Raw genomic sequence first — 18007 nt, 5'->3', positions numbered from 1 at the left:
GTTTCGTACATTCTCAATAAACCGACATTTTTAAAATGTTTTTAATTTATAGTTGGAAAATTACATCTTTACATGGGCCCATTTAGATGTTACAGGCAAAACAGGCATCTATGAGTAACCACAGGCACACTATGGGCAGACTTTCACTATACTAATAAAGCCACATGTAAAAGCTGTGGCCTCTGTTAAATATTGTATTTTTAAACTTCATGAGCTTGAGGCAGCCTGCTTTACATAGTAACCAACCTGCATTTGGTCATTTTATGACAGATGAGTCAAAAGACAAAAAATGTAAGGTAAATTCGGGGTTTTTAAATATCTAACTTATGTACAGGTCATGGCTCATTTAAAACAGGGTTCCCATAATTCCTTCATGTCCAAATCCATCAGCCTGCTCCCTGAAGTGGTACATTTGCTCTCCATGCCACATAGAACAATCACACTGGTACTGACCCAACTTAGACCAGTGCTGTGCTTGTCAGTCACTGTGGAGGAAGCATGTTTAACTTCCAGGCAAAAAGGATGTTGAATTAGGACACGCGGATCAAACACGTCAAGACAAAAAGAATAGCCAAGGCTTTCACACCATTATAAAAATCTACCACTTTCCATGCTGCATCCTGTGTATCAGTAAGTATTAATACAACCTGCTCAGTTGCACAGCCATGAATTAATTTCGGATATGGTTCTGGTTTTGCACAAAGCTATGCTACTGTTTCGGTATATTTCAGTAGCAGTAACAATTACTGGTGAGGAAGGACAAGAATGAACTAGTAGCTAGTACACACAATGGAAAAACAAACTTCTTTATCCACACGGATACAAAGATGAGTTCAAGGAAGGACATTTATTCAATAAAATTCAAGACTTTCCAGGCTATTGGGAACCCCGTAACATAACCAAACAAAGGACTGGATGCAGGGTGGTTAAATTTTTCCAGGTTAGGATTTAATCTCAATGATCCCTTGTGCATAATGGCCATTCAAAAAAAGAAGAAAAAGAAAAAGGAGTGGGTGGGCATTGGAGGAAAATGCGTTTTCCATGTAGAGGAGGTATGTCATCTATTAATCGTCCGTAAGGTCCTGAACAAAAAGGACCTCGGAGCGGCTGAGCCCCGCCTCTTTCAGTGTCGGAGGGTTGGGTTGCTCTTCAGTCGGAAGGCAGGGCAAGACTCGGCGAGGGAAGTTTGTAATTATCTGAAACTTCTCTGGGGATTCTTTCAAAGAGAAAAGGAAGTCGTATATTACCTGTGAAAGAAGAAAAAGTGTCAAGTGAATTGGCAAGCGTTAGTGCTCTGCAGACATGAAGAAATGCTTTATAATAATGCAAGATCTGAATGCGTTTTAAAGCAATTTATTCTTTATAGTATCTGAAAAATAAACAAGTGTTAATATGTGGACCATGTCTATTAGATGAACCAACTTCTAATTAGGGGCAGCTGGAGGAGCCTACAGACACTGCACATGGTTTGACACTAGTGGATTAAAAGTAGGGCTGAACAATTTTGAAAAAATATAACTGCGGTTATTTTGACTGATATTGCAAATTTCCATTTGATTTGCGATACTAGGGGGAATGATCATTTTTATACAATTTTCATTAAATAAAAACCCATCAAAAATTAATTATGGTGTTTTTTTTTGCAGGGATCTGTACCAAACAAAGAACCAAGTTTCTAGAATGTGAGGACATCACTGCAGCATGACAATTTAATTTAAAATGGTATTTTGACACGCATTATCCCCTTTAACAAATATTGCGCCTCCTGCGATTTGAACATTGCAGTAGGCCACATTGTAGGGATGCGACGTCGCAAAGCATGGTTCAAAAGGTCACGTGAAAACTGATGCTTTCTACCCCAGCTGTGAGACAGAGAGACTCATTCAGAATGCAACTGCTAATGCCACTGAAGAGGTTAAACAAAATTGACAGATGCTTTTGTTCAAAGAACAGATCCTTGATTAATTGGCAGGAGTGACGTGCTGTATACCCGCTCCGGTAGGCCTATACGATGAAACTGACTCGCCCCAGCCCTAAAGAATATTAGTAGTTCTGCTGTTTTAGGACTGGGGCGATTCGTCGACGTAATCGACTACCTAAATACGTCGACTTGCATTACGTGCGTCCAAGGGTGGCTGCATCCGGTGTTAGCTGGGATTCCCCTGGACAAGCTTCAATTATAAACACCACGCTTTCAGCCGTCTCAAGTTTGGGAGAAATTCAGACAGACAGACGTGAGCTCTGTGAATGGAAAGGGCTTCACTGCAGCACAACTGCTGTCCACGAATACCTGAAGCACCACTGAACATGTGAAGCGAAAGTATCCTGGAGCACTGACGGCAGCACCGCAAATCGTGTTTACTTTCTGTCTCCACACAAGCACAGCACATTATCAGCACGAGGACACATAGTCCATTAAGATGTATTTCCTAAGTATTTATTCAACACCTTCATGTTAAAAGTAATTTCTGCCCCGCTGCTGTCATGGTATCGTAACGTTGCACTGTGTGTCATCTAACATTTGGCCGTTTCATATTTTCTGTTTATTTAACGGCCAAGTATGAGCAAGAACAGACGATGAAACGATACAGACGATCTGTGACCATCTGTACAGTCTGTTTCAGTTGTTTTCTTTTCCCCACACTGATGCAGAAATACATTTGATCATCATACTGCATTACTCAATACCGAAATAAATCCATGTCAGAAACATTACAAGTTTTAAGTACACATTGTCAAACAACTGAAATACACTGGATAAGATAAATCCCCCAGGGTCAAGCAAATGAGTACACAGGGTCTTAATAAGGAGGGATACTCACAGTCAGAGACTGCCCAAAGAGGAATCGTCTCTCTACTCGTGTATCATTGGGCAGCTTAAACACTATTTTGACACTTTCTGGATCGTCTGCAGGTGGCTCTGGGGGAAGACATTCTGACTTCCTCTCCTTCTCCTCTTCGAGTGTCTGGAGTCACACAACAAAAATTGACAACATGAATTAGAAAAGAAAGAATTCTACATCTGAATTATCTGTTAAGGTCTGCACGTGTATCTGGAATGCAAAATTAGACTCACTCGTCGTCTCCGCTCCTCAGCAAGAGCACTTTGTCGGACCTTTTCCTCCGCTTGCCTGAGCTGCTCCTCCTCCTCTCTTTTCTTTCGGTCTTTCTCCTGGTCAGCAAGGAGGGAGGCCAGGTAGGCCTCATCCTGCTGCTGCCTGAGCACTTGGGTCTGATTCCTCTCCTCCCTGAAACAAACATTGGTCCGTACTTAAAACTATGAAACTTTTCTGGTATACGAGCAGAGTGTGGCATTAAACAGGGAAAGATTTACTGTCCTTTCTACTTAAGCCAAGGAATGTTTACACGCACGATTTTTTGGAAGGGCTGTTTTTATATCTGTAATCCATGTGATCATTGTATCATAAAAATGATCACATGGAGGATTTGATTCATAACTGAGATACTAGTCTGCACAAAAGATAAAACAACATAAAGTATACGTTTGTTTAAAATGTCACATCTTACATGTTTTATTATTTTTGGGACAGTAACCATGAGACGGACTCAATTCTAATCTCAACAATCCCCCCATGCAACTCCCAGGCTTCGCCAAGATAAATGGAGATTAGATGTGTCACGCCAAGCAATCTTGTGTTTTCATTGATTTCCAGTACCGTTCAAGGCGCTCTGACATCAGATGCGTTTGGTTGGCATCCATGATGAAGGTGAGCTGATTGATGAGGTCCTCCGGCTGAATGAGACCCTCGAGCCTGCCCACCACTGTCATCTTGCGGTCCTTCAGCATTATCATGGCCAGGAATGGGTAGGTGTTCTCCCGCAATGCTTGGGACACTGAAACATACACCCACACTTATAAAGTCAAAACTCACTATTTCAAACAGTGCGGCTGCTATACAATTGCTTTATTTAATTGGATAGTCAGCCACGTACACACACACACACAAAAAGAAAAATGACATATCCTACTTAGACCCTTTTAGACCAACTAGCATGCAAATAGTTTCTCTTATGTGCAAACGTTTGAGTTCTCTGAGGCTTCACCACAACACAATAGAGATGAAAGAAATTGCAGCAAGTCAAAATGCAAGTCTTTCCGGTAGGGCGGATCCCAAATAGTCGACGATTCGAGGCTTTGATGGGCGGAGCCTGACTCAACTGTCAATCTCACAGTCGAAGCTTCGCAGTGAAACAAGGATCATGATATTTTGGCGATATGGGGGTGCAACAACTACCAGTTTTCTCCCAATAAGTTAATATACTGCCTATTAAAATATAAATGTCAACATATAATGCTGTAAATAAAAATGTGAAAAGAAAAACGCTTTAAATAAATGTTTTTATAGTGAGTGAATAAATCCAAAATTGTAACCCTAATTCTTAAGGAAGTGGGCGACAGTGCTCATTAGTGCATTTGTGAGGTCAGACACAGATGTTGGACAAGAGGGCCTGGCTCGCAATCTCTGTTCTACTTCAACCCAAAGGTGTTCTATAGTGTTAGTCAGGGCTCTGTGCAGGCAAGTCAAGTTCTTCCACACCAAACTGGGAAAACCATTTCTTTATGGAGCTGGCTTTGTGCGAGGGGGCATTGTCATATTGAAACAGTAAAAGGTCAAACACCAACTTTTGGAAGAACTGTATGAATCTAAAACTGTATGCTGTAGCATTAAGCTTTACCGTAATAAAGAGCACACCATGAAAAACAGCCCCTCCCAAAAGTATTGGGACATGGGTGTCCTGGACTTCTGTCCATATAGTTTATCTTTCAAGTTCTTTGTATTAGGGTGGTGACAGAACTCAAAACCTGGGAATATAAACACAATAAAGGACAATCAGCTCTTCAACTTCGTTATTTTGCCTTCCATTAGGTTAAAGTAAAAAGGGTCACTTGATCCACTTTCAAATCCTGCAGTTTGAGTTTGTCTCGTATCGCTTTCATAAAGGATTATAGCCATATGAAGCGTGCCTACATGTGTGACTGATTCTTGACAGATATTTTCCATTATCCGAGCAACCCATTTTACATCAACAGCTGATTGACAACAAGTGGTGGGTTCCATTAAATCTGCATACCTCTGTAGCCCTCGGGCTTGCTGGTTGAGCAGGCCCAAAAGAGCGTTTGCGTGTTGAGGAAGGTTACGACCTCTTCTGTACATAACGTGGAGCTAGGAAGAGACAGATCAGTTGCACAAAATAAACCATTTGACAAGGAACACCCATTTCATGTGCACATGGATATAAAAACAAACGCTATATAAATATGTGCCTTCATCACATGTGCCAAAGACCAACCAGACTGCGCTTTGAGTAAAAACAAACTGTATGGCATTGGGCAACAACAGGGTATATGTAACAAATTCTGATGGATGAGACCCAGGTGATTTCAGTAAAAAAGGTGAGAAATACTATACCGGCAAAACTCGTCAGTGTCTTGGTGATCCTCCCCATGAAGGTACACTAATAAGTAGCGGAGCTCCCGTTTTGCATCATTCAGTGCCTACATGTTTCAGGGTGAATACATATTGCACATATAACATATTCTTTGTCCACAACATGAAATTGACTCAGAGCATAAAAAAAAAATGTACCCCGGAACTCACCTGGCTGTATGTTCCCTGGTAAAATACAGGGTGTGAACGACCATACTTCTCCTCAAAACTATGAATGAAGGACACAACATCTCCAACAGGGTCTGTCACGCGCCCACGGGGATCTGGCCTGATGAACCGCAGGGCAAACCTTGAAGCAAAAGACATTTTGGTGATCAATGACCTTCCTGCAGCTACACATTTACGTTTCAGCAGCCACATGTTTAAATCAATGTGCTTGAATTACCTGAATATATCCAGAAGTGTGTAATATGTAAATCTGAAAGGTAGCATTATCAAGTAGTAACTCCATCCTAGTAATCCCTGAAAAGAACCAAAGCATATGATTACCATTCAAACAGTACAAAATAGGTATGAAAGAAAACTCGATGAGCCATAAAAATGTAATTAAAAATTAAGGAATCACTTAGGAAAATAAAAAAAACCCACTTAGATTGACCATTCCGTCGAGGATTGACTTAATATATCTATCTATACATATAGTAACCTTATTTATTACGTCAGAAGTGAGACTATTAACAGAAATATATAATGACAATTCCCGCTAGAGTGTATCCACATGTCAAGCATGAGTAATAGTTTAACAGAATATTGTAAAAGACATCCAGGACCTTATGAGTGTGGTAAAATTTCTATCAGCTATGCAGATGTTTCACCCCAAAGCACAAACAATAAAACAAGCTGCAGACCTACCCTGGGTTGTGGCCTTGAGACGATGTAACTATATACTCTATGGTCTGCTGTGTTGACCTGCAATGGTCTGGGTGGTGGAGGGTTAAACACGCTGGGCACTCCTTCCTGCTCATTAAGTCTGTCTTGTACTGCAGCCTGAAACACATACATTTAAGCATAATCATACTTCAATCAATAAACCAAAAGAAAGGAAGGACAGATGAATGACAAACGGTAGCAGGGCTCACAGAATATGTATGGGAAGAAAAATGTAGACAGATCCATGGGAATAGTAAATGTTACTTTACCTCTATGTTCCAATTATGCTGCTCTAATGTTCGACGGCACTGGTCCATTGATTCCAAGCCAGTAAGGTCCTGTTGGATATGAAACGAAAGTCACACTGAAGGCCTGGAGTTGCCCATTAATTAAACCACAGTCGTAACATTAACGTTGTGTAGTCAGGGCTTCCTTCTGTAACTTTAGCTTACAAGCTAGTGGTACGATGTGTCAAGTTATTCATAAAATAGTTGGCAAGAATCACACAAACTAAGTTGGCTCAGGTGTCAGACAGGCAGAATTAAATGATTAAAGTAGCCGACTAACTAGCATTTTGTTAAAGAGCTCTAAACTCGAAATCAACGTCAACGTGCACAGAGAAATAACGTTACCCCAAGCAGGATGACGTTAAAGGTAAGCTAGCTCTCCAGAAGACCCTGTGATTTTAACGGCTAGTGTAACGTTACCAACTGCAGACTAAGAAAGGAATAAGAGATTATAAGTTAAAAAGGGAAAGGAAAACAGAATCACTTTTGTTGAAATTAAGATCAATCATTTCATTTAGTGTAGCTAAAATAGTTCTGTCGCTGAGAAACTTCAGTGACAGCTCGATGCTGACTGCTAATGTTAACTCAACTAAACTTACCGTTTAGTGGGGAGCGTCAGTGGAAACGTTAGCCAAGTTAACGTAAAGTGAAAACAGACACTAAAACGCAGCAGAGTGATGTTGATGAACAAAGCTGGATTTGGTGTATGTATGTGACTTGCATATACCAAACGGTAAGCTATTAAACCCCACCATGGCCCTTAAAGTCTGCTAACTTGTTAGCTAGCTTAGCTAATGTTAGCTAGCTTTGCTAACGTTGGCTCTGCCTCAAGTTGACGGCTAACGTTGGGGAGCTGGGGGCTAACGTTATCGAAGTTGACTGTGCAAAAAGCGTTTAAACACGCGTAGTTCCGTCTATTTACAGCGATTCATTATCAACGATCACGTATTACACTGTGAAGTGTAAATGGACACGTGTTAATGTCAAATTTAAGGAGTCTACCTGAAATTGGAGGAGTTTTTCGGTCTGCGCCTGAGATAATTCTGGCTCATCTGGCGCCGCCATTTTCTTACCTCGCCAATCATCTAGCAAGGCGTAACAACGTCAACTGTCTTTTCCTGATGCTGGCCCTGCTGCTACGACCTCTGCGGGCTACTGCCGCCTAGCTCTCTGGATGACAGCAGGAGAGTCACCACACCGGTCTGACTTCTAAAATAACTATGGACCACAACACCAAAGATCTACCTAATTTACTGTATTACTTGCATGGATCGGCCTTCATCTGTAACGGTTAAGAATTGATTGATGCAGAATAGTCTGTATCTTATCTGGGGATATTTGTATGAACCACACACCTTCTATTTGTTTAGTCTGACATGTCCAATCACAAATAATATTCCCCTACTGGCTAGCAATACTATAATTAAAATACTTAACTACTTGATATTTAACTTACTAAGTAATAGTGCTGAAAAGAAGATGATTAATCAGTCAATCTAGACAAAAACATGACTATTTAAAAAAAAAAAAAGACATTGCTTCTTTTCTTTTTTTTTAAGTGATAGTGAACCGTTCATCAGACAAAACAAGAAACTGATTAATTGCAACTGGGCTTTAACGAAATGCATTTCCACTATTTTTTGGCACTCATACATCAAACATTTAACTTTTTAACTGAATGATTAATTGATAATGAAAAGTGACAACTCTATTCAGTAATCTAATTTTATTTCAATCAATCACGTTTGTCTCATGTAATCATTTAAAGTACGATCACAGTGAAATGTAAACTTCAAAACTTAATCTGTAATAGTTACTTTATTTGGTAAATCTCAGTTTTGTTTCATGTCATACTTACCAACTATAACTGAAGATTTGTGCATTTTTTGAGGCTTCGAAACGTGTGTCGAGTAATGCAGGATGATTTTTGTGAAGCGCGTATCGAGGCTTGTGTTGATGACGTATGCGGTGACGTTCGAAGCCTCGCGAGTCGGCCGTATGACCGATTCAGGAGATGGTTTGCGGGTTTGGCGTGCGATTTGAAAGGAGCAGCAAAATGCAATTGACCACCCTCCTCAACATTTTGTGGACTTTTGAACTTGAAATTGAACACAATTCGATTTTATCTACAGCTCATTTTAAATGACTAAAAAAGTTTATCAACTTATGTCAGAATTGCTTTGATCAAATAACTTCAAAAATTGTGATGAAACAGAGGAAAAGAAACTGTTGACATTTATTTTACATTTTGTGGCTTTGGTAAGAATTAAACTCTTACCCCATATTGCCCATATAATAATTTTCTAAAGCAGTTAAAATCATCTCCAAAAAAGAAACCGCCTGAAGCCCGGCACTGTGGAAGTGTTCTTTTTAAATAAAGATGAAAAAAATGTTGTCTCTATTATCTAAAGTCACAAACCAAGTTATCATAACCCTCTCTCTTGTTTCCAACTTTCCTTTTGACCCTGTCATTGTATCATAAAGACAGACACCCTATTAAAAAAGCTAATCAGTCATGTATTGGCATCACAAACATCATTCATTAATTTTTTCAATTCAAAGCTTCACACACCCTTATAATCACTCTGCCCGTTTTACATTTATTGTCCACTTGATGGCACAGTAGAGCAAATGAAGCACCGTGAAGCTTCGGCCCATGAGTGAACCAATTGGATAGAAAGCTTCAATGCTTCATGAAGTTTGATCTCACCATCACTACTGACAGCTAACTGTAATATATCCCCAGAATATCAGAAACAGTAACTTAAAACCTTATTACCTGATATTCACACAACAGAGTTTTGGGTTAGCCAACAGAAATATGAGTTACATTTCTGAAATGAAAAAAAAAAACAAGATCACGTAATGCATGTAACGCCTCTCTTTCTGAAAGTAGTTTTGGAGTAAGGCTAACTTTTTTCATCCACCACATCTAGCTCTGTGAAACACAAATAAACCTTACACATTTTGTACCATTTGAGTGAAAATTAATTTATTTGGCTATTTGTGGTTCAATTTCCACAAATCTTACCAAGGTGAAAAAGAAAATCCATTATTTGAATGTAAAGTTTTTAAGAATGTCCCCTCAGGTTGAATTGTCAGTAAGGTAGTGTATGCATAACACAGACAAAGCTGACTCAATTTTTCCAGAAAACATTCGTTGAAACACAGAGCAACCATTGCATTGAAGCACGGATCAGGAAATAATCAGAGCCACAATATAGCACACTGTAGAATCTGTGTCCTGATTTCAAGAGTTGAGCTGTCCCACGTCACTTTTTCCCCTCTACCATAATTATGTGGTACCCAAACTTTGTCTTGACAGGAGGGTCCGTGTAGACAGGTTTATCCATGGAACTGACAGGTAGGGCAAATGCTGCATCCTGGAAAGGTCCAACCATTGATCCTCGCGTCATCCACCCCAGATCACCCTGTCAGGAAAACAACAGTCAAGAATAAAACACATAGCAGGACACAAGTGACTGAACATGAGCAAACAAAGGCAAAAGGGTTAACTGTACTGAAAACCGAAACTGTGATATTTTTAACTGTGAGCAATGCAGGACCTTGAAATACTTATTTGTTTGGCTTTGGGTGCCGGGCACAAATAAGGACGTAAGATAAAAGCTTTGTTGCGCACTAATGATTTCAACAACTAAAATATTTCCATGGTGTCCCTGAGTAACAGCCCAGTAGCTCCACTGAAATTTCCCAGTAGCTGAGAGTACACCGGTGTAGGTGTTCTGGTGGGGTGCAGGCATGAATAAGTAGGAGATGATGTACAGAGTTGTTGAAAATACAGACAATTTCTGAGTAATGGGAGTAAATCATTATTATTCATCAGTCCAGAATTCACCACCAATGAAGACTCATGATGTTCAAGTACATGATTTTCCATATTATTCACCACAGGTGATTAATACATGTGGCTACAGAGGTACAAACTTTGTTGTGTTCTCTGGATTCTTCCCAATTACATTTACTTTGCAACAAAGACCGTATCTAAGCTACATAACAATGCTCTGGTAATACTGATCCAGAAATAAATATGCACCAGGAAGCAGGTACAACTGCTAAACCAAAAAAAGACGAGTCAAGTCGAGTTGGTACTGTGCAGTGGAAAAGGGGCTTTGGTATCGAGAATCACTGGAATTTCACTGGCCTTGGTGGCCTACTAAATTACTGGTATTGTGACATCTCTAATTGTCACTTATCGGCTGGTATAAACACAGATACCGATTTATCTGCAATTAGCACCACAGGGATTTATCGGTTGGGCTCTTACTCCTTGTCTTGCTTTGTCTTCACTGTATTGTGAGGCTACTTCACTGAAACGGACTCCAGCCTTCAGTTTCTCCATTGCCTCCATGCATTTTCCATGTTTTTCACAGAGGATATGCCGAACCTGGGTGGAAAACACAGACCATAAATCCACAGTTAGACTTCCAGGAATAAACAATGGCTGGGATGCAAACTATAAATATTTAGAATTACTGTAGACACATATAAAGCATCCCATTAGCAGATCATGAACACAGGATATGATGAATACCACAAAGGCTCCCCAAATCCTTAATGCTAATCCAAAAATGATGTTTATGCAGCCATAATGTTCATTTCTGCAGACATAGACTGGAGATAAAAGAGGATGCTTGAAATATTTCCTGATAACAAACTGTGAATTAAACAAAATTAATATTTAACTTGTTCCCACAATTGTCGTTGAAATGTGATGCCTATCAACAACAGCTGATAAACACATCTAGTGACAAAGATAGATAATCATTACATTAAGTCATTTCAAAGGTAACAAGGGTTACAGCTATTTATACCTGTTTCAATGATTCATATCTAATAATAACTCTGCTGGTTCCAACTCAATCTCACATTCAGCTATCATTTCCTTTCAGCCTCGTCGTCCAAGAGTAGCTTTGTGGTAAGAGGGCACGGCGAGGGCAGTCGTTGCTTTGTAAAATTCCCCTGTTCTGTCACACTTGACTTTCGCAGTGCAGCTTTGGGTTAAATTCGTCTTACCTTCACAGCAGTGCCTCCCTTGGGTGCTTTTTCTTTTTTGTCAGCGTCTGCACTTCCCGAGGCTGCTCCTACAAAGCAACATGGTTCAGCATCACGACTACACCACTGAAAAACCGCAACATACAATAACACTGTGGCAAACAACAGACATGTTAAATCTAGAGAACTAGCTACATCATCACATGGAGGTCTTACAGTTGTATGCGTACTAGCTAATTTAGCAACTGTGTCTGACTTCAAGTTCATAACACACATGCATAATTAACAGTATATAACCACTAACCTTTACCACCCTTGCCACCTTTTCCCTTTGGTGGCATTTTAGATTAACGTTTAATGAAATTCAAGAAATAATGAAGAATAAAAAACCGTAATAGCATTCGTTCATGCTATGTTGTCAGGAACCTGCTTCTTCGTCTTTAGCTAGTTATTGGCAGATTGCAGCCAGTTGACGTCCATACCGCCGCCCAGTGTAACATATCAGAGCATGCAGTCTCAAGCGAGATAAAATACATACAATAGAGAACAGTATAGCCTATGTACCTTCATTTAAATATTTTTTTCAAAAGAAGGAAAACTTTTCTCATATAAAACTCACTTTTCTTTTTATTCCTGTTAGATTACAGTTTGTAATCCAGGGTCTATCTAGGTCTATAAGACTGTACACATTCTGGGCATTTACTTTAGTTGTCATTCAAGTGTATTTATTAATGGAGCGAAATGCACGTTAAGTTAAACAAAATGCTGTTTTGCATCTGTAGTGCCTGAACAGATGTTAAAAAGTCAAATTAAAGCTGTTATTGAAATAAGACATAACCATGCAGAACGATAATATGAAATTTGCCTAATGTCACAGAAATGCATCAAATAATATCATTATGCTATATTTGTCAGGTAGCCTATTTGATGCCAATATTGTTTTCAAATAAACACCCGAGGCAAGCACTTTCTGTGGATTTTATTCAATCATCTGCAGATGGACAATACACATAACGTTACGTGGTGTACATATGCTCGAATGACGGAGGAGAGCTGAGTGAGACTGTTATTTATCCAGCTTCAGGGTCAAAAACCTACATAGAATGGGAAGTAATAGAAAGGTAATGCTAGGGGGAAAGGCTAGCCTACAGGCTACAGGACAACATTATACTTCATCATTAAAGCACGCAAGAAGGGCACACGACAAATAGAGCGTAAAAACGTCTTGGAAAACAGGTGAAGCTGCTGATAAAACAAACTATTTAAGGATCCTCCTGTCCAGTATCACGGCGTGAGATGGTTACTATGACACCGAGACTGAACACAAACGCCCCCCTGACGCAATTTGACAGGTGTCTTGTGTTGAAGTGCTCCTTACCTCGACACCGTGTGTTTTTAAAAAATAAGACCTCTTTTTTGTGTCTGCTCCAGCCAAAACATGGACGAGTACGAGAAGGTTTTGTGTTTGGGCAGGGGAGGAACGGCAGACGTGTTCCTGATGAGGCACGTAGCGCGCAAGAGCCTGCACGCAGTGAAGAGGATCAAAGTAGAGGACACGAGGAAAGCAAAAACACAGAGGGCAATTCTGCAAGAGGCTGAAATCATTAGGAGACTGGAGCACCCTCATATAGTCAAATGCAGCAATGCCTTTGTGAACGCTGAAGACGGATTCATTTACATTGTGATGAGCTACTGTGATGGTGGAACCTTAGATGGCAAAGTTAAAGAGAGGAAACCAAAGGAGTTTTTCCCAGAGGATGCGGTGATGGGGTGGTTTGTACAGGTCGCCATGGCTGTAAATTACATACACGTGGCTAAAATACTTCACAGGGACATCAAAACCTCAAATGTACTTTTGACAAAGCAAGGCCTGGTGAAGTTAGGGGACTTTGGGATATCCAGAGTGATGACTTGCACAGCTGATATGGCCTCCACATGTGTTGGGACACCCAGCTACCTCAGTCCAGAGCTTTGCCAGGACGTCCCGTACAGCTCCAAGTGTGATATCTGGGCCCTTGGCTGTCTGCTGTATGAGATCTGTGCTCTCAGGCCTCCGTTTGCAGCCACAAACCTCCTGAGTCTGTTCTACAAGATCACCAAAGGAGAGTATGATCCTGTGGATAATGTCTACTCTGACAACATCTCCTCTTTGATCCAGAGGATGCTCCACCTCAACCCAGAAAGCAGGCCAAGCGCTGCCTGTATACTCAGCAGTACCTTTGTGCAAGATCACCTGGAATCTATCAAACACACAGAGGCTGTCTGTGTTCCTGCGACTGCATCAGACAATGACGCCACACTAGGGCCAGTTCTCCGTCAGTCCCAGTCACTGGAAGAGAAAAAACACAATACGGAGGCCTGTTCCAGTGATGTGGAGGAGGAGGACCATGATGAACTGCGTGTTGGAGGACAAAACCCCAGCGACTGCCTCTACCCTGAGGACTTTGACGAAGATGAGAGTTTGTCCTCTCTTGAGGAGCACAGTGGACACTCGGGGTCACCAATGATGAGTGATTCTGCTGAGCCTATTGGTAATGTAGAGGTGGAAATGTAAAGCTTAACAGTGATGGAAGAAGCATTCAGATCCTTTACTTTAAATAAATGTATTCAAACCACAGTGTAAAAATAAGTCCATTGTTCAAAATCCTACTTAAGTAAAAATATTATCAGCAAAATGTAGTACCTAAAGTAAAAGTACGTATTCTGCAGCCTAATCTGAGTGTTATATCGCTTATTAAATAAATTATTATTTCTAATGCATCAATACAACAAACTCCTGCTTCACACATTTGTAGTCATATTTAGGACTTTTCCCTAATCTTTGTCATTTTAATTGGATAATTTGACCTCTTTGGGTATCAAACAATTATTTAAATGAAACCACCTGAAAGGTTTAGAGGGGAAATGGCTCTTTGGTGGAACTTCTAACAACTCATATACAAAAAAGGTGCTTTTTGTAAGAGGCAACAAGCCAAATAAGTTGGGAAGTATTGGTTTAATCTTTAACAATGTGTTGTATTTCAAACGTGTATCCAAAGCTAACTGGTTCCTGGATTGAACTGTCTTCTCAGGGAACTGTCTGTGTTCTTAGCTTCAATCCTTGCATAAACTTTGTCTTTTGTACCTCGGTGGCAAATCACTTAGCACATTCTTTCTCTCTTACTTTCCAGAGGCGCCTGACGTCTCAGAACAAGTTGAGTATCCAGATGACTTTGAGGAAGCCGAGGTGGAAGACGAACATGAGGACGAAGCAGCCTTAGTTCACACTGCTGCCCAGGATGATGCCCCGGAGGAGGAGTTTCAGCTCTGTGATGCTGGAGGATTGACCGTCACCCTGAAAACACTGAAGGAAAAAGGCTAACAACGCCCTCACACCCTTAAAAAAACCGGGCCACAATATAGTGACCCTCACAGTCGGAACAGTGAAATATCTGTCATGTGCCTTGTTAAGTGTTTTTATGCAACTGCTGTAAAAAAAAAAAAAGGACATCAGGCCTTCTATATTTAAGACAGGCCTTGGTCAAAAACATCTGCTGCTGCAATTTGAGCTAGGCTGTTGCCTTCCTGTACATTTACTACACACCAAGAGACATCACATTGCTGTTTTAGTGTCAGAAGATGTTCAAACACTTGGTGGGGCTAGAGAGAATCAATGCAGTCCTGCTCAGTGTGTGCTGTTAGTTCAGTGACGTGAATATTTCTGAACGAGGTTCCCGATTAGCGTCTGCCTGCCTTAGCCTGAGTGATGGTAAAGATGACTATAGCATATATGACTGGATTATTTTATAATACACATAAAATTTCAAATCATGACTTGAAAAAACACCAGCAGGAGGTCCAAATGGTTAATTTGGATTCCCAACTAACACAAATTTCATAATCATGTATATGTCCTAATGTGTGTGTTATTATGCAGCATTTGAAATGAAAAAGGTTTTTGATTAGGGCTTATCTTTGCCTCAGAATGAGATAAAAGCGCAATTATTGCATGCAACTAGGCCTTCAAAGGATGTATGTGGGATATGCAGTTCGCCACAAAGATGTTATGGCAACTAAAATTAAGATAAAAACCAAGAGTAAGAAACAAATATTTTACCACTTCATTCAGGCCATTGAGCATTTTATAGATTGTTGCTGTTGCAACACAAAGTAAGTATTTCACACAATAGATTTTTACTTTTTTGTAATTGCTGCAACTACAAACCTACTACTGCAAAACATTAGTTTTGATCCCCTCAAATTCCATCTATCAGCAGTAATTTTCATTATTTCACTCTCACTGTCACTTTTGTATGTTGCACCATTCATGTCTGAGTGATATTTTATGACTAGAGATGTAATGGTGACTGGAACAAATAGTTCAGCAGGGAAAACTCAATTCAGCAAATATGTGAATGTTTCAAACATTTACTGCTTTGACTTTTTGCTAAAACACACACAATCACACCTGAAAGCTGGCCAGTACAATCTGATCTGTCGGCTACTGACCAGTTGCAGGTTGCTCATAGGCACCCCAAACAGCAACTGTTCAGTCATGAGCCTGTTTGTAAAGGATTGGCTGAGAGGGGGAAGGAGAACACGTAGGCCGAAGTAATCTTCACCCGGTGTATGTTTTATTTGTTGTTTACATCAGACAAACAAGCAGGTCAGGCTGGTTTTGGTGAGGTTTTGGTGTGAAAACCTATATCCAAAAAAACAAAACAAACTAAAATAAACTAAAAACTTTAGCTTTATCATCCATCAGTCAGAAAAGAGAAATCCATGGCTAGGCCCATTGGCTATTGGGCAGCTAGCAGCAACCTTCCATACCAAAGTTAGTCATAATCACATTTCATTGTAAAAACAACAAAACAACTCTCCTCAACATGGTTCCCTTCACTATGAAGCCCATGGGATGCTCTCACTTCCAGCGCTTGGCGTTAGGCTAAGTATTGTCTATAAATAAAACGAACCTGTTAACAGCACAGTTTGATCGCTACACTGCGACTGTCACGTTTACTGATCCTGATAAACTGCATGACTGTGCTCCAATCAGTAGTAACTGTCACCAGCTTCATCTAGCTATTTACCACACTGACAGTGAATATATAATATGTATCTTCTGTGTCTCAAATCTCAGTGTGAAAGCTTTGGTTGTCTGTTTAATTTTTACTGTTAAATTGAGTCTGGTATGTACTGACTAAAGCTACTTGTTGACTCACACTTACAAAATACCTTGAAAGTGTTTCATCATAGTAGTAGAGCTTCATTTTCAGTTTTAATAGTCTTATGTATGTGAACACAGTCAACGATAAATGAAATGGTTGGATGACAAACAGGTCAGCTCAGCAGTAACCAGCCATATAAGATAAAATAAGATATATAAAAAAAAGTTTTAATAAAAATGAAATGAGATGAATAACATATCACACTATATATAAATAATGTATGTGAAAATTTGTGTTTGGGTGTAAAAGTAAAAGTGACCAGTGTATACAGAGGTATTTGCACATTAGATATATTTCAGTCCTGGTACAATAGCAGGAGTCGTGGTCAGCTGGTCATTTTGCGGACAGCAGGTAAGAAGATGTGTGATGTGGAATATTTAAGTTAATGAGTTGAGAAGCATGATGGTACGTGATGCTGTGTCGTCTGCCTGACGGTAACATGGACAAGAGTCTGGTCCGTGGTGATGCCGAGTGCCTTAGGCAGGCACCACTGGTGAAAGTTATCCTGAATGGCCAGGAGTCTGTTACCAGTGATGTGCAGTGCCGCTTCACTGGGAACAGATTTAAGTTACAGAGATGTAACTCTGTATGTCTTTCCCAGCTACCCTCCGTTCTACTAGTACCAGAAACACAAAACTGTTTTATCTGAAAAGCTGAAACCTTTTCCTGTTGTTCTTGTTCAAAAGCTAATAGTAATCTATCACTGTATAGCCTATGTCACCATTCCGCCCTGTCTTGCTGTAACGTTTGTCTGTTTCTGTCTGTTCCCCCTGATTGGTTTCACCTGCCTGCTTGTTTGTGTGTTCTGCTTGATTACCCCATGGGTTTCACCTGTTCTGCCCCCCCCCCCTCATTTCTACTCTGTCCATGTTGGTCTTAAGTGGTGTATTGGTGGTGTTTGTCACAGCGATGTGTGCTTTAGTCTGCCTGCCTGTTCAGTTTTTTTTTGCCATATTCCTGGAATATTTAAATTCCTATTTTTTATTATCTGTCTATTTGGATGATTTTCTGATAGTGTACTTTGGCTTGACTGTCTGGATACCTCTTTTGTGGATTACCTTGGTTATGTTTGGACTGCCTCAAATAAAGTGGGCTTAAAATGTGTAAGTCATTCTTAATGTTTTGTTAAATAAACCCTGAATAATCATCAACAATGGTA

The 18007-nt window shown here is 40.1% G+C and overlaps 3 protein-coding genes across 3 annotated transcripts; 1 reads left to right on the top strand and 2 right to left on the bottom strand.

The window, feature by feature from the left end:
• Positions 1 to 25: 25 nt before the first annotated feature.
• faf2 (Fas associated factor family member 2) lies at positions 26 to 7765 on the bottom strand. Its single transcript, XM_038700018.1, has 11 exons — positions 7631 to 7765; positions 6611 to 6679; positions 6324 to 6458; positions 5857 to 5933; positions 5622 to 5760; positions 5433 to 5518; positions 5095 to 5186; positions 3678 to 3855; positions 3077 to 3248; positions 2823 to 2966; positions 26 to 1247 (listed from the first exon to the last, which is right to left on the bottom strand). Exons 1-11 carry the CDS (start codon positions 7691 to 7693, stop codon positions 1065 to 1067), a joined length of 1338 nt encoding a protein of 445 aa, XP_038555946.1. The 5' UTR covers positions 7694 to 7765; the 3' UTR covers positions 26 to 1064.
• A 1833-nt stretch (positions 7766 to 9598) lies between these two features.
• Positions 9599 to 12106, bottom strand: pin4 (protein (peptidylprolyl cis/trans isomerase) NIMA-interacting, 4 (parvulin)). Its single transcript, XM_038700017.1, has 4 exons — positions 11946 to 12106; positions 11663 to 11730; positions 10914 to 11033; positions 9599 to 10059 (listed from the first exon to the last, which is right to left on the bottom strand). The coding sequence occupies exons 1-4, from the start codon at positions 11980 to 11982 to the stop codon at positions 9901 to 9903; spliced, it is 384 nt and encodes a 127-aa protein (XP_038555945.1). The 5' UTR covers positions 11983 to 12106; the 3' UTR covers positions 9599 to 9900.
• Positions 12107 to 12761: 655 nt separating this feature from the next.
• nek12 (NIMA-related kinase 12) lies at positions 12762 to 18007 on the top strand. The gene is made up of 2 exons (XM_038700016.1): positions 12762 to 14172; positions 14812 to 18007. The coding sequence occupies exons 1-2, from the start codon at positions 13080 to 13082 to the stop codon at positions 15000 to 15002; spliced, it is 1284 nt and encodes a 427-aa protein (XP_038555944.1). The 5' UTR covers positions 12762 to 13079; the 3' UTR covers positions 15003 to 18007.

Source organism: Micropterus salmoides, unplaced genomic scaffold, assembly GCF_014851395.1.
Source record: "Micropterus salmoides isolate LMB-PRFRI ecotype aquatic unplaced genomic scaffold, ASM1485139v1 Ms_hic_scaffold_5, whole genome shotgun sequence".
In the NCBI taxonomy this organism is placed as follows: domain Eukaryota; kingdom Metazoa; phylum Chordata; class Actinopteri; order Centrarchiformes; family Centrarchidae; genus Micropterus; species Micropterus salmoides.
This window is presented reverse-complemented; position numbering and strand designations above follow the sequence as displayed.